This window comes from Physeter macrocephalus, chromosome 19, assembly GCF_002837175.3.
Source record: "Physeter macrocephalus isolate SW-GA chromosome 19, ASM283717v5, whole genome shotgun sequence".
Taxonomy (NCBI): domain Eukaryota; kingdom Metazoa; phylum Chordata; class Mammalia; order Artiodactyla; family Physeteridae; genus Physeter; species Physeter macrocephalus.
The window spans coordinates 10,900,591-10,916,857 of NC_041232.1; the positions used below are offsets into that span (position 1 = coordinate 10,900,591).

Genomic DNA, 16,267 nt, shown 5'->3' on the forward strand with positions numbered 1-16,267 from the left:
CGGAGCCTGTGCTCCGCAACGGGAGAGGCCACAACAGTGAGAGGCCCGCGTACCGCAAAAAAAAAAAAAAAAAAAAAAAGGCGAGGGAAAGAGATAAGACAAATATTCAAACAACTAAAATATTCTTGGCAATAAAAATAAACATCCTATACAGGGAATTCCCTGGCGGTCCAGTGGTTAGGACTCGGCACTTCCACTGCCGGGGGCCGGGTTCAATCCCTGGTCAGGGAACTAATAATATCCCACAAGCAAAGCGGCAGGGCCAAAGAAAAAAAAAGAAAACAAAAACAAAAACACCCTATACAAAAACACCACATTAGGGTGTTTCCAAGGAAGGCAAGGTTAGTAAGTTTGTTTATTCCTTTCTTTTTCTTTTTTTAAGGAAAAGTAGGGAAGAGCATTCTCCACAGTAGCAGTCTTTCAGATGGACCTTGAAGGTGAAACAGAATGTCTATAGGCAAAGATGAGAGGTAAGAATACATATACAAATAATACAATTATTTGGGGTGAATGGATAAGTGAGTGAATCAACTCGAAGTAGGAGCAAAATGAGTAATTAAACAAAAACATTAAAGAAAGAAAAGACATATGATGACAAGAACAAGTAGGACATCCAGCTGAAACAAAAAATTAAGAGCAGGAGAAGGGAAACAGGCTAAAAGGTAGACAGAGGTACCTTTGTTATAAGGCATTCCAAAAGGAGTCTATACAGAGTAAGCGAGTGATATGTATAAATCTACACTCTTCTAGGAAGAGTATTTTAGCAGTACTGCGAAGAAAGAAAATAGGGAGAAATAAGAGGTGAGGCAATGAAGAACTAAACCAGGATGAGGTAGATCAAATAGAAAAAGAGACCTCAGGGAATTCCCTGGCAGTCCAGTGATTAGGACCCCGAGCTCCCACTGCTGAGGGCATGGGTTCGATCCCTGATCCAGGAACTAAGATCCCGAAAGCCCCGTGGCCAAAAAAAAAAAAAAAGAGAGAGAGAGAGAGAGAGAGAGACCTCAAAGTCACTGTCGAGGTAGAATCAAGATGATCTGGAGACAAAATGGACATAGAGGATGAGAAGGAGAGTCTAGAATGGCTTGAGGTCCCTACTCTTAACACCAAACTGGAGAAATGAAATGGAAAGTGTTAGAAAACCAATTTTATTTGATAACTTGGGGAAAGAAAACATTCTTATAATGACACACAGAAATAAAAAGGAATAGAATATTAAATTAACATGAACTTCTAACATAAAAATTTCATGCCCACACCCTACTATGTTATGGGTGACAGCATTCTGCTGCTACAGAAAACTTTTGACCAGAGAGAAATTTGAAAAGCATGGCTGCAAACTGGTGACTCAGAGAATAGGAATGTCACTTACAGAAAAAGGAAAGTCTAGTCACCATATGACTGACTAGCAACTCTTTATTCAAGATGGTTTTAAATTTACCTGCCAGAGATGATCAGTGGGGCAGAAGTCCTTAAATCTTCTGATTCCCTGGCTTCCCTCCCTCCTACCTCCACCAGTTTAAGCAAATCATTCACTTATTTAACAAACGTTTATCATGCAGATGCTATTATAAGAAGTGAGGATTCAGCAGTGAACAAAACAAAAGCTCTTATGAAACATAACATGTAATTTATAAAATACCTATTACCCCAGACTGACATTCCCCTTTCAAAATAGCATACATATAAGCTAAGAACTGTAAGTACCTTAAGCAGCAACAAAGGCAGAATAAAAATCAGACGTTCCATTCTAAGACATTTAACACTAGAGGACTCCATTCTTCCAATATATTAGACTAAAATAATGCAAAAGCAAGCTATGGTTAAAACATATTAAGAAACCATAACTACTAAGCCACATCAAAGCAATGTCTCCAAAAAGCAAGATGCAAAATTGTATATATCTCTGGCAACATGTAAAGTTAAACCATACAAAAATATAATCTGTTCAAGTGGCAGATTATTTTTTTTACTTTTTCAAAATTTACCTTAATATTGCTATTGCATGAACTTGTACTTTTTGTTATTTTATGTGTGTGTATAATATATATTTCAAAAATATATTTTGTGGGATCATAAAATTAATACATGTTTTAAAAAAAAAAGAAAGAACAGAAATTAAGATGGAAAGTATCCACAGCCCTATATCCTGGCAACATTTCGGTACATATACTTAATAAGGAAGGGTGGAGGGGAGGGGAGGGGAGTGAGAGAAGGCCATTTTACAACCTGCTCTTCTCACTTAACATATATTGGGAATATCTTTCTATGTCAACAAATAAAGACACACAGTACCATTTGGGGGGGGCGGGGTGTTGCATTTTGTTCTACCATATAGGTGAACTATAATTTCTTTAACTATGTCTGTATTAATGTACATTTAACATACTTTACTTAAAACATATTCCTAGGGGCTTCCCTGGTGGCTCAGTGGTTAAGAATCCACCTGCCAATGCAGGGGACACGGGTTCGAGCCCTGGTCCGGGAAGATCCCACATGCCACGGAGCAACTAAGCCTGTGCGTCACAACTACTGAAGCCCGCATGCCTAGAGCCCATGCTCCGCAACAATAGAAGGCACCTCAGTGAGAAGCCCGTGCACTGCAACGGAGACCCAATGCAGCTAAAAATAAATAAATTGAATAAATTTTTTAAAAAAACAAAACATATTCCTATAAGTAAAAATGATACTAAGGATTTATATGTATATATGTTAGTGTTGCCAATTTTAAAAATATATACACATTTTAAAATAAAAGAAAAATTATAATCTGTGAATATTTTTCCTGGGAACATATCAATACTCCAACAATAAATAAAATAATGATAAAATTTCTTCAAAGAATTATATTTGGGCCAAAAAAACTCTTCCAGTTTAAAAACTTACATAAGCAAATACAAAAATTGATTTGAAAGACAAAAGGTTTATCTTAATATAGTATCTTCCACCCTCCCTGGTCTACCTATCTATTGTTACAGTTTGATATTTCCAGTAAACAAGACAAAATAAAAATCTAAGTAGGAAAACTCTGCCTTCCGAACATATTATACCCACAAACAAAGCATTTCTTTAAAAATTCTAGCTTGACATCATAACCCTTTATGAGCTTAAGAGTGCAAATTTCATTTCTCTGGGATGCCAGCTTTATGCACCTATTAGTCCAAATGTATCCAAATGAGGCTCCTTCACATGTGTACAAGGAACACCTAAAATGTGCTAACTGGCAGATAAGCTGCATCCAGAAAGAAAACAAACAAACAAACAAAACAAGCATCCCAAGCAATAGGGATTTTCCCCCCATGGATTTAAAAATCTTAGCAGGCTATATAAATAGTTAAATTTACAAAATAGATGTAAACTTTTACAGTTTATCTTTCTATAGTCTGTTCATTTTTTGCTCTAGGAATTCTGCCCATTTTCTGAAAATATAACAGCAATCTGATGCAGTGAGACAATCTGAAGCCAACTTACCAGAACCACACAAAACATACCATCAGGCCACAAAGGAACAATCACATTTCCCAAAGAAAACATTTAAAGAACTTGAATAATTGCTCATCTTTAAAACACACACACAAAATAACTGGCTGATCTCCACACACAAATACATAGATTCACTTCTACACATATATGCAAACACACACGTGCAGACACACATACCACTGCAGTTAAACCACATTAATAGAAAATTCTGCAGCCCAGGAGGTTTGGGCATCAAGTTACCTGTTGCATTTTCTTGTATTCGCCCACTCTGGCATAGGCCATGAAGAGGTGAGAGTGATATTCCTCACTATTGGGAACTTTCTTCACAGCTGCCTCATAAAGTTTTGTGACTAACTCCGCTAAAACAAAGAGAAATAGAATTTTCTTTAATTACTGAAGTATAACAAATCTTAACAGCATTTAATTTTTTTCCTATTTGGAAGAAATAGATGTCTCCTATCATTAAGGAAGAAGAAAGTATTTGCTTTGCCTCATCTGCTCATTACTCTTACCTTACTTAGGTGTTTTCCGATGAAGCATGGAATAGGTCAGGCCTCCCCATGATGTTTACAATGTACAAGACCCTCCAGGATCTATCTAGCCTTTCTGTCTTCTTCCAAACTCTTCCCTCCTGCACTTTATGCTCTAGCTACATCAAACTACTTGTAGTTCCACTAGATTCCCTGTGCTGTATCGGACCTCCACGACTTTAACACTGTTCCCTCTGCCTGGATTCCCCTTTTCCTCTCTTTTCTACTGAGTGAACATCATCCAAGACCCAGTTCAAAATGTAATCCTTCCCTGAACACGATCTCTGCTCCTCCATCCCAGTTTGATCACTGCTTCCTTCTGCCATCTTTAAATCTTTTAAATAATGCTCTTATACAATTTATTAATATATAATGCAACATACTATCTATTGATCTATGTTTCCTCATAGACTATGAGTAACATGAAAGCAAAGAATACCTTTCATCTTTGACTCTGATACAATACTTGTCATAGAAAAACATTCAACCAATACTTGTAGGATAGATAATTTTTTTTTTTTAAATGCTGGGAGAGAATCCATATCCCTAAAACAACATAATCCCTAAATAATCAGATATAATACCTCAACTCTTAAGTTTTACCTTTTATAAGAATGAAACACAAAATTGAACTATAAAATAACATTTTCTGCCTGCTAGGTTGGCAAAAATTTTATTTTACTTTTCCCAGTTTTACTGAGAAACAATTGACAAAAGCTGTATATTTTTAGGAGTACAACATGATGGCTTGATGGCAAAATTTTTTATGTCTAAGAATACCAATGACGGGACTTCCTTGGTGGTGCAGTTGTTAAGACTCCGAGCTCCCAATGCAGGGGGCCTGGGTTCGATCCCTGGTCAGGGAACTAGATCGCACATGCATGCTGCAACTAAGAGTTCACATGCCACAACTAAGGATCCCATGTGCCGCAACTAAGGAGCTGGTGAGCTGCAACTATGGAGCCCGCCTGCTGCAACTAAGACCCAGAGCAAATAAATAAATAAATAAATATCACATTAATTTTTTTAAAAAAAAGAATACCAATGACAAAGATGTGGAACTCTGGAACTCTGATACACTGCTAGAGGGAAGGTAAATTTAGAAGACAAGTGGACACCATGTTTATCTTTAAGCTGAACCTACACATACCCTATGACCTAGCACCTCCACTCTAGATTCTAGTGTAGTCACCCAGTGAAGTATTCTGTGGCAGTAAACATGAATTAACTACAACCACTTGGATATTAAGATGAAAAGTGCAAGTCACAGAAAACGTACAGCATGAATCCATTTATATTAAGTCCAAACTAAGTGAAACTAATAATGTATTACTTAGAAAAACAAATGTGATAAAGATTTAAAGACAAGCAAGAGAATAAAAAATATTCAAGATAGCAAATCCCTCTTAGGAAGTTAAAGGGGAAATGAGATTGATGAAGGACACACAGGAAGTCTTCTTAGTACAGACATACCTCATTTTATTGCACTTCCCTTTACTGTGCTTTGCAGATATTGTGTGTTTTACAGATTGAAGGTTTGTGGCTACCCTGCATCTAAGCAAGTCATTGGCACCATTTTTCCAACAGCATTTGCTCACTTTGTGTCTCTGTGTTACATTTTGGTAAATCTCATGATATTTCAAACTTTTTCATTATTATTTTATTTGTTATGGTGATCTATGACCAGTGATCTTTGAAGTTACTACTGTAATTGTTTGGGGGCACCACAAATCACAACCATATAAGACCTTGAACTTAATCAACAAATATGTGTGTGTTCTGACCGCTCCATTATCTGGCCATTCCCATCTATCTCCCTCTCCTCAGGCCTCCCTATTTTTTGAGACACAACACTGAAATTAGGCCAATTAATAACCCTACAATGGCCTCAAGTGAAAGAAAGAGTGCCACATGTCTGGCACTTTAAATCAAAAGCTAGAAATGATTAAGCATAGTGAGGAAGGCATGTCGAAAGCCAAGACAGGCTGAAAGCTAGGCCTCTTGTGCCAGTTAGCCAAGTTGTAAATTCAAAGGAAAAGTTCTTGAAGGAAATTAAAAGTACTACTCCAGGGAATTCCCTAGAGGTCCAGTGGTTAGGACTCCCACCTTCCACTGCAAGGAACACAGGTTCAACATCTGTTCAGGGAACTAGATCTCACAAGCACGGCCAAAAAAAAAAAAGTACTACTCCAGTGAACACATAAATGATAAAAAAGTGAAATGGAGAAAGTTTTAGTGGTCTGGATAGAAGATCAAACTAGCCACAATATTCCCTTAAGCCAAAGCCTGACCCAGAGAAAGACCCTGACTCTCTTTAATTCTATGAAGGCTGAGAGAACTGGGAAACCAAAAAATTCATGACTCACTTTACTGCAATATTCGCTTTAATGTGAAACCAAACCCACAATACCTCCAAGGTATGCCTGTACTGATAATGCTCTATTTCTTAAATTGGGTGGTAGGTTTATGAATGTTCATTTATTCCACATCAAATGTTCTAGTGCTACATAAAACATAGTCTTCTATAATATATTATTAAAGATATGTATTTCATATTTAAGAAATCAACAATGAACAACTTTATAGATGAAACTAGGCAGACTACCTAGGATATGCTTAGAAATAATCTGGCAGGCAGAGGGGTATGCATAAAATTGATCATGTCTCAATAACTGCTGAAGGTGAGAAATGGACACAAAGGGATTTATTATGCTATTCTCTGTTTCTATGTTTGAAGTTTTCCACATTAAAAAGTGGGAAAAAAGGCAACTCTTTCATTTAGCAAATCAAAATGTCATAAATGAAATTCAAGTCCTCATTCCAATTCAAGGATCCTAATACATGTAAAATATCCACTCTGCCTACAGCCTTTGCAAGCCATGGTTAATGCATTTTTTACCTGTTGCCATCCATCAAATCATGAGTGATAAGTAAATCAGACAAACAGAGAACTCAGAAATACCCAAAAAATTAAGCACAGTTTTAAAAACAATGAAAATAAAGAAACATACGTCGATGCATCTCCCGGTAAAGAATAGTCAGTGCCTGCAGCGAGTTGTCGTCTGTGGGTTCAAGGGCTGCCACCTCCTGCGCCAGGGTGAAGGCTTCCTCTTGCTTTCCAGTTCTCTGTAAACCAATTGCCTTTAAAACCTGATAGAAAGAAAAGACAAATCAGTTTTAAAAGGACAGAAAAGGAAATATGAACCAAAGAAAGCCAATTTGAAATCACAAAATAAGTTATAAGGTATGCCTAGGTTGTGAATCAACTAACTATTTTACTAAAAATATCAGCAAATAAAGATTATTGCCAGGGCTTCCCTGGTGGCTCAGTGGTTAAGAGTCCACCTGCCAATGCAGGGGACACAGGTTTGAGCCCTGGTCCGGGAGGATGCCACATGCCAGGGAACAACTAAGCCCATGCGCCACAACTACTAAGCCTGCGCTCTAGAGCTCATGAGCCTAACTACTGAAGCCAGCGCCTAGAGCCCGTGCTCTGCAACAAGAGACACCACCGCAATGAGAAACTTGAGCACCACAACAAAGAGTGGCCCCCACTCACCGCAACTAAAGAAAGCCCATGCAGCAACGAGGACCCAACACAATCAAAAATAAATAAATAAATAAAAATAAAGTTTCCTTAAAAAAAAAAAGATTATTTCCTATTTCAGTCATATTAAGAATGCACAAAACAAAAAGAATGCACAACATTGCTTAAAAGGACTTTGTGGGGGGTGGGGGGAAGGACTTTGTGAAAATAAAATAAATTAGATAAGTCATGTCCAGAAAACCAAGCAGCTAGCTTTTAATTAAATACTCTTTATGGCATTTCATTTAAGTGATCAGGCAAATAAATGGCCTAAAAAATACTCTGAAAAACACAGATAGTCACTAAAGAGATTAAACACCTCTTCCCTTTAAAGATTACAGTATATAACCCACCAAATATAAGTAACTCAAGGGCAAATGAACTTACCTTAGCACAATGAAGATCCTTATGCTTTTTCAACAATTTATCTGCTTGCTGAATTGCCATTTTATTATTACCATTATCAAGATAATCTATGAAAACAGAAATTATGAGTTATTATATTCCTTCAAAAACAAATATGAAAAATGCATAGGCTAGTATCAGCGGTTTCAGAAAGTATCCTAATTCGATATTAAAAACATCATGGAGCTGATTTTAACTCTAAATGGCTAGGATGGTCCAGAACACAATCTTAAATTTCTAGTCATCTCTCATCCCAAAGCAATATAATCCAGTTATACTAATCCTTAATGAAGATTCAAGACCAAATATATTTAGATGATAGATGACACTAATATTTTTACCTATGGGAAACAAATGGGTTTACTCATACAAAAATTTAAATATCTAAAAAAAAAAAAAAAACCTTTATTATATTCAAGCTTCAAATCTACCAAATGGACCATGTTCCCTCAATAAAATGTTCAGTGAGTCTTACTATGCCACAGAGTTAAGGATAATTCGTTGAAGAAAAAATAAGAAGAGAATAGTGAGTGGGGGAGTAAATCCAGCAATATCAGGAGTAGACAAGGATGTAGGAAAAGCAGCACTTTCATACACTCCAGTTGAAATAGAAACTAGCACTGACTTTGAAGAAAAATTGACTTCTAGGTTCCCTAAGCTATGCATCCATTCCAAAATTCAAGGCATATGGAGACCTGCTATAAAATTGTGTTAAGGAAGAAAAGCAATCAATTATTATTCAAAAGTCTAACAAAAGCAAAGATTAATTTTCAGATGAGAGGATCTGAAAGAAAATGATTAGTGTTTTAGATGGGAAACGGTGGTAGCTGTCAATTCTATATATAGAAAGATGACTAAACACAGGCCAGTCCACAACCTACTACTACTACCAAGTCCCTCTTTGCTCATCAAGGTCCCAAATCAGCATAGGGACAGACAAAACATAAACAACTCAAATTAATCTGTGGACCAAATGCTGGTGAGGACATGGAGCAAAAGCAGCTCTCATTCACTGCCAGTGGGAATGCAAAATGGCACAGCCACCTTGGAAGACTGGCAGTTTCTTAAAAAATTAAACATACTCTAACCATATAATCCAGCTCCTTGTTATCTACCCAAATGAGCTGAAAACTTACTTTCACACAAAAATTTGCACCCAAATATGTACTTGGAAGGAACCAAGATGTTCTTCAACAGGCAAATGGATAAACAAACTGTGGTATATCCATCCATACAATGATATATTCTTCAGTGATAAAAAGAAATGAGCCCATGCGCCACAACTACTGAGCCTGTGCTCTAGAGCCCATGAGCCACAACTACTGAGCCCGCGTGCCACAACTACTGAATCCCACGTGCCTAGAGCCCATGCTCCGCAACAAGAGAAGCCGCCACAATGAGAAGCCTGCACACCACAACGAAGAGTAGCTCCCGCTCGCCACAACTAGAGAAAGTCCGCACGCAGCAACAGAGACCCAACACAGCCAAAAATAAATAAATAAATATATTAAAAAAAGAAAAGAAATGAGCTAGCAAGCCACAAAAAAATATGGGGGACTCTTAAATACATATTGCTAAGTGAAAGAAGCCAACATGATGAAGCTACATACTATACGATTCCAAGTGTATGACATTCTGGGAAAAGCAAAATTATAGGCAGAGTAGAACAATCAGTGGTTGCCAGGAGCTGGGGGAGGGATGAATAGGTGGAGAACAGGGGATTTTTCAGTGCAGTGAAACTATTCAGTATGATACTGTAATGAAGGATACATGTCATCATACCTTTGCAAAATGCACAGAATGAGCAACACACAGAATGAAACCCTAATGTAAACTAGTAAACTATGGACTTTAGTTAGCAATAACATATCATATTGGCTCAGCAACTGTAGCAAATGCACCACACTAATGCAAGTGTTAATAACATGGGAAACTGGGGGAGAAGAGAGGTGTGGGGGGGTGAATAGGAACTCTGTACTCTCCACTCCTTTTCTGTAAACTTAACCTAAAACTGCTGTAAAAAATAAAGTTGATTCATTAAAAAAATATATCTAATAAAAGCAAAGATTCATTTCTAGAAAAGGAACGTTGAGTGTTATAAATGGGAAATAGGGTGATAGATGTAGATTTGAAATACAGAAAGATGACTCAACTCAGGCTAGTTCACAATCTATTACTACTATCGGTCCCTCTTTGCTCATCAAGGTCCCAAGTCAGCAACAGGGACAGAGGAGGCGCAGACAACTCAAGATTATCTATGGCCCTCGTGTCCCAGGGCCAAATAACAGAAATACATTATCATTTTACCTAACGGTTTCAATTTTTCTCCTATGAATACTTTACCACAACCTTTAACAGACAGCCACATGAACACGAGTTTCATCTCTTTAGTTTTTCTTCAATGCACCTAATGTTGATGAACACCAATAATGCTAGGTAAAAAGATTAAGAAGCCTTACTCTGGAGGGAATCACAATCTAGAAAAGATGAAAGACTTAACACTCAGGTAGAGAGATTAGAGAATCACAGAAATCACAATCTTGGCCTGAATACCCAAATATCTAATACCAGTTTTCTTAAATCCTCATCTCAGCCAATAGGCCACCATTTGTCCTTACAGAATATCTGACAGACATTTCAGCTCAATAAATGATATATTCTCTTCCTAATAACTTGGTGCTGATCTCATGCTGAGTGAGTTCTAAGTTACGTCTGACTCAGTCTTGCAAGACTCCAGGTTCATAGAACATATCTTGAAGTCTTCTCAAAGAGCAGGTATCTTTGATGAAACCCCAGCTCTGAGGATCTGCCCATAGATGGATCAGACCAGAGGTTAGGACTACAAGGATATTGAACTTTTCCCTCTGTTGTTGACAAGGCTCTGATATAAAAATACACTGCAACCACGCCCTCTTCTGTGGGCATGGTTTCCACAGACTCTGCTGAAGGGGTAGAATTGGATGAGCATGTCTAGATCATGCAACTGAAGCCCAATGGAGTGGACATTTGACCCAAACTGGGTAAATCCAGTTTCTTCCTGGTAATCTGTAATTACAACACTGAAATCTGGAGTCAGAAAGCTATGGACGGACTTCCCTGGTGGCACAGTGGATAAGGCTCCAGGCTGCCAATGCAGGGGGCCTGGGTTCAATTCCTGGTCGGGGAACTAGATCCCACATGCATGCTGCAACTAAGAGTTTGCATGCCACAACTAAGAAGCCCACGTGCCTCAACTAAGGAGCTGGCAAGCCGCAACTAAGGAGCCCACGTGCTACAACTAAGAAGCCCACCTGCTGCAACTAAGACCCAATGCAACCAAATAAATAAATAAATATTTAAAAAAAGAAAAGAAAAGAAAGCTATGGAGAACCCCATTTGGAAGGCAATAATCATTTCCAGTTTGAGATTACCAGTGGCAGCTCCAGAATCTCCATTTGGAAGAAGCCTTGGGAGATGCAAGTTGGTTAATGGGGAGTGAAGAAAAGGAATTATCTCTTGACTCTTCATTCATATAACATTTATGAAAGAATAAAGAATGTCAATTATCTTTATTAAAAAATTGGGGGAGGGGCAGTGCTGATTAAGCTTGTCGGGGGAGGCTAATGACCTCTCCCTACTCTATTCTCAGCTTGGTGTGGCCACAAGGCCAATATGTTGGGCCCCAGGTAAACTGATGAGTAAGCAGAAAAAACCAATTTGAAGAACCTAGCAGAGAAAAGAATAGACACAAACAGATAAGAGTAGAGATGAGCATCTGAGAAAGAAGCTTCAGATCCTGACAGCTTTCCAGTTTTCATCAGGCTCTAGAACACTGCATTCCTGCCCTAAGCTCCCACAAGGGTTTATAAACAACCTCCCTCTACTTGAGCTTGTGTCAAAGGGTTTCTGTTCCTTGCACCCAGAAGAGTTTTAATTTTAACTAAGACACCCCACCACACTTAGACTGCTGTCAAGGTCCCCCTTCCTGGACGTCAAGTTCCCCCTTCCTGGACACCTAGGTGATTGCTGATTAACTGGTTGCTGAGTCTTTTGGAAAAAGTTTATTTCCATTTTACATCACTGACTTTGTAATATAAATTACGTAGCCCAGGCTTCCCTGGTGGCGCAGTGGTTAAGAATCTGCCTGCCAATGCAGGCGACACGGGTCCGGGAAGATCCCACATGCTGTGGAGCAACTAAGCCCATGAGCCACAACTGAGCCTGTGCTCTAGAGCTCAGGAGCCACAACTTTTGAAGCCCATGCGCCTAGAGCCCGTGCTCCGCAACAAGAGAAGCCACCGCAATGAGAAGCCCACGCACCACAACGAAGAGTAGCCCCCACTCTCAGCAACTGGAGAAAACCCGAGTGCAGCAGCAAAGACCTAATGCAGCCAAAAATTAAATAAATGAATAAATAAATTTAAAAAATAAATTATGTAGCCCTTGGAGAAAACAGGCCAATAAAAATGATACCCTAAGTCTGTTCTTTTAGCCTTTTAAAAACTTACTCAAGGGGGCTTCCCTGGTGGTGCAGTGGTTGGGAATCCGCCTGCCAATGCAGGGGACACAGGTTCAAGCCCTGGTCCGGGAAGATCCCACATGCCACGGAGCAACTAAGCCTGTGCGCCACAACTACTGAGCCTGCACTCTAGAGCCCGCGAGCCACAACTATTTAAAAAATAAATAAATAAATAAAAAATAAAAATAAAAATAAAAACTTACTCAAGGGTAACTGTGGCTTGACCATGAGGACTGGTATTGTTCCCTTAATATGAGGAGTAAGCCAAGTCAGCCGTCCACAAATCAGGCATAGGACATAATAAGATGATGATGTATCAGTTAAAGCAGTGTTTTTCAAAGCATGGTTATCACTCCATCTAAAATGTTTTTAAGTGGCCCTTGCAGGCAGCACTAGAAAATGGATAGTGAGAAAACTGACCTTTTGTAATATTTCCCTTATATTAAGGAGATAGTCTCAGTTTGGTATCAGCCTGTCATTTCTTTAACACTTGCTGATGCCTTTTTTTTTTTTTAATGGAGAAGGAACAGGTCTAAGATTTAGAGTTTCACAACTATCAGAAACTAGTTAAGACCTTAATAACATTGTTTTGTTTTCAGTGTGTGTCCTTAATTTTATGGTTTTGTTTTCTCAGGGCAAATGACAGGTATTCCACTGATGGTAATGATACATATTATTTCTATTTTATTTTATTTTTAATTTTAAACATTTATTTATTTATTTTTGGCCATGCAGCATGTGGAATCTTAGTTCCCCGACCACGGACTGAACCCATGCCCCCTGCAATGGAAGCGAGAGTCCTAACCTCTGGACAGCCAGGGAATCCCTCCCACTGTCTCTAAAACAAACTTCAAAATCCTTAAAATGGCTTACAAAGTTGAGTCCCTCTACCTCTGTAGCCTCATCTCACCCTTCTCTACATTCCAACCACACAAGTCTTTTCTTAGGTCATCAAGTACATACTCTCTCTGTCCATCTTTCTTACATACTCTGTCCATCACTCCTTTCCATCTGACCACCTGACTAACCTTTGCTCTTTTTTCTTTTCCAAAGTAAAATGTCACTTCCACAAAGAACCTTTTCTTGAAATGTTCCCAACAGTCGAGATGCCATAGTGTGTGCTCTCATGGTAACCGGTACTTTTCCTTCAAAGTCCTTAACACAAATGTAATGATTATGTATACTATTGTTTAAAAAAACTCTTGAGACTACAAGCCCCCTGAAAGCAGAAATCATGTCTGTGCTGTCTGGTACTATCTCATTCCCTGAATCTACATTGTGCCTAGCACATATTAGGCTCTCAGTAAATAAGCTGAATGAAGAAAGGAATACATAAATGAACAAACTGTATAGGAAAAAAAAATCTTCTAGAAATTGAGTAGTCTATCAGGGGAGTGAGAGATATATACATACAAAGTGACCACAACAGGATGTTCAAAGAACCAATTATTAGTGATGGCTTCCTGCTATTAAGTTAGATTTTTTAAAGTCTTTTCAATTAATTTCTTAGGGGACTCTCCTGGTGGCGCAGTGGTTAAAAATCCGCCTGCCAATTCAGGGGACATGGGTTCAATACCTGGTCCGGGAAGATCCCACGTGCTGCGGAGCAACTAAGTCCATGTGCCACAACTACTGAGCCTGCGCTCTAGAGCCCGCGAGCCACAACTACTGAGCCCGAGTGCTGCAACTACTGAAGCCCGCGCACCGCAACAAAGAGTAGCCCCCACTTGCCGCAACTAGAGGAAGCCGGCGTGCAGCAATGAAGACCCAACACAACCAAAAATTAATTAATTAATTGATTAAGAAAAAAAAAAAACCCAGACATTTAAGAGTGAAGACAGAGGGAACACAAATTTATTGGGTGTCTACTCAAAACCCAGCAAGGTACCGTTAGCATCTCCATATTACAGAAGAGGCTCAGGGAGGTAGGTTAATTGACAAAATCATAGCAGAGAGTGAAACCCAGCTCAGTCTGGCTCTGAAGGTCTGCACCCTTCATTGCCTCAATTTCTCTAGACAGAACTCTTAGAGCAAGAAACTATATAAGTACAGATAGCTCATTAAGCCTAAGGAGACAAAGAACAAATTTGAAATTTATTTTTCTTTTCTTTACTACCTTGCCACAATCTAATCACTTCAGTGAACACACAGAAAACATACCCCAAATGGCCAACTGGTTTCTCCTAATTCTCAAGAAGATACTAAGTGCAGTATTTTTAATTAAAGTATAAATCAGATGCTCCGACAGAAGCAAGAGCACGAACAAAAGAATGAAAAGGAAGGAAGTATGCACCTTTAAAACCTGATTTACACCCACCATCAGGCGTGCACTGGGGTAGTTCCAGCACTGACTGCCTCAACACTACCAGGCTAGGCCTGCTGCAGTTGGTCTTGGTAAATCATCCCAAACCAAATGTGTTCCCTGGCCATCTGCCCTGCTGAGAAGGCTGTGCGCCAGTCATCACTGTTTATTAGGGGGAAAGAACGTGGACAAGAATATTCTGCCCTCAGGAAAATGTTTCAAACACTCGGTTTACATCTGAGCAATTTTTTAGTAAGAGCTGGACTTGGGCGCCAGAAAGGCAATGAGAAGCCCGCGTACCGCAACGAAGAGTAGCAGCCCCACCCCCACCCCCCGTGCTCAGCGCAGCTAGAGAAAAGCCCGGGCGCAGCAACGAAGACCCAACGCGGCCAAAAATAAATAAATAAATAATTTTTTAAAATAATAAATAAATTTATATAAAAAAGAACATTATCTGAATGAAACCATACAGTATCTGATCTTTAAAAAATTAATGTCTTAAATAATAAAAATAATACATGTCACAGTAAAAAAAAAAATCCAATAGTTCATACAGGTATAACAAGAAAATAACTATTAGTCTCTTAATCTTGCCCTATGCTCACACTACCCTCTACTCTATGCATTCTTCCAGGAATGTTCTGTGCGTTAACATCTGTCTTTTTAAGTTTAAAATGTTTTTAGAATTTAAAAGTCTAAGAGCTTTTTAAACGGTCATAATTTCAGAACAGGAGAAAACAGGTTGTGCCACGTGACTTTTCTACAGAAAGGCAAGATAATCTTCACTCACCAAGATGCCCTGCCCCGCCCGGGCAAAGGACGAGACTCGCTGAGCTAATACGGCCCAACAGACGGCTCAGAATACATACAACATCCGACCGAAGACCTGGGAAGTTTTAATAACGAACTATAACAGAATAATTACCTGGAGTTTGGCCACGCATGGGAAGGGAAATGTCCTAACGCACCAAAGACGTGACTATCATTCAGGAAACACAGCTGGGAAATGTTACACCTGATTCAGGCTAGAGCAAGACTGCAAGTCAGGAACCATCAAGGACCTACTGTATAGCACAGAGAACTCTACTTAATATTCTGTGATAATTTATATGAAAAAAGAATCTAAAAAAGAGTGAATATATGTATATGTATAACTGAATCTCTTTGTTGTACACCTGAAACTAACACAACGTTGTAAATCAACGATACACCAATAAAATTTAAAAAATAAAATAAGTATCAAAAAAAAAAAAAAGACTGCAAGTCAGTAACACAGATTAGAACAAAGGATCTTGTGCCATAAAAGTAAATGTGTGTGCGTGTATTCTAAAGACTATGGAACTTTGAAACCTCTATTTTTATTTTGCAATTCCTGCATCCTATAAAAAATTTTTTAATAAATGAGTTTTTTATACTTTTCTTATACAGAAATTCTTATTTATTTATCTATCTATCTATTTATT

The 16,267-nt window shown here is 38.6% G+C and overlaps 1 protein-coding gene across 4 annotated transcripts in view; it reads right to left on the reverse strand.

The window, feature by feature from the left end:
• The window catches only part of NAA25 (N-alpha-acetyltransferase 25, NatB auxiliary subunit), a 79,819-nt gene that overhangs the window by 54,124 nt on the left and 9,428 nt on the right, over positions 1–16,267 (reverse strand). For all 4 annotated transcript variants that reach the window (XM_055080250.1, XM_055080248.1, XM_007114339.3 and 1 more), the window contains exons 2-4: positions 7,987–8,072; positions 7,025–7,163; positions 3,724–3,842 (exon numbers count right to left, since the gene is read on the reverse strand). In XM_055080250.1, the coding sequence (XP_054936225.1) occupies positions 3,724–3,842; positions 7,025–7,163; positions 7,987–8,072 (344 nt within the window). The remainder of the gene's footprint in view (positions 1–3,723; positions 3,843–7,024; positions 7,164–7,986; positions 8,073–16,267) is intronic.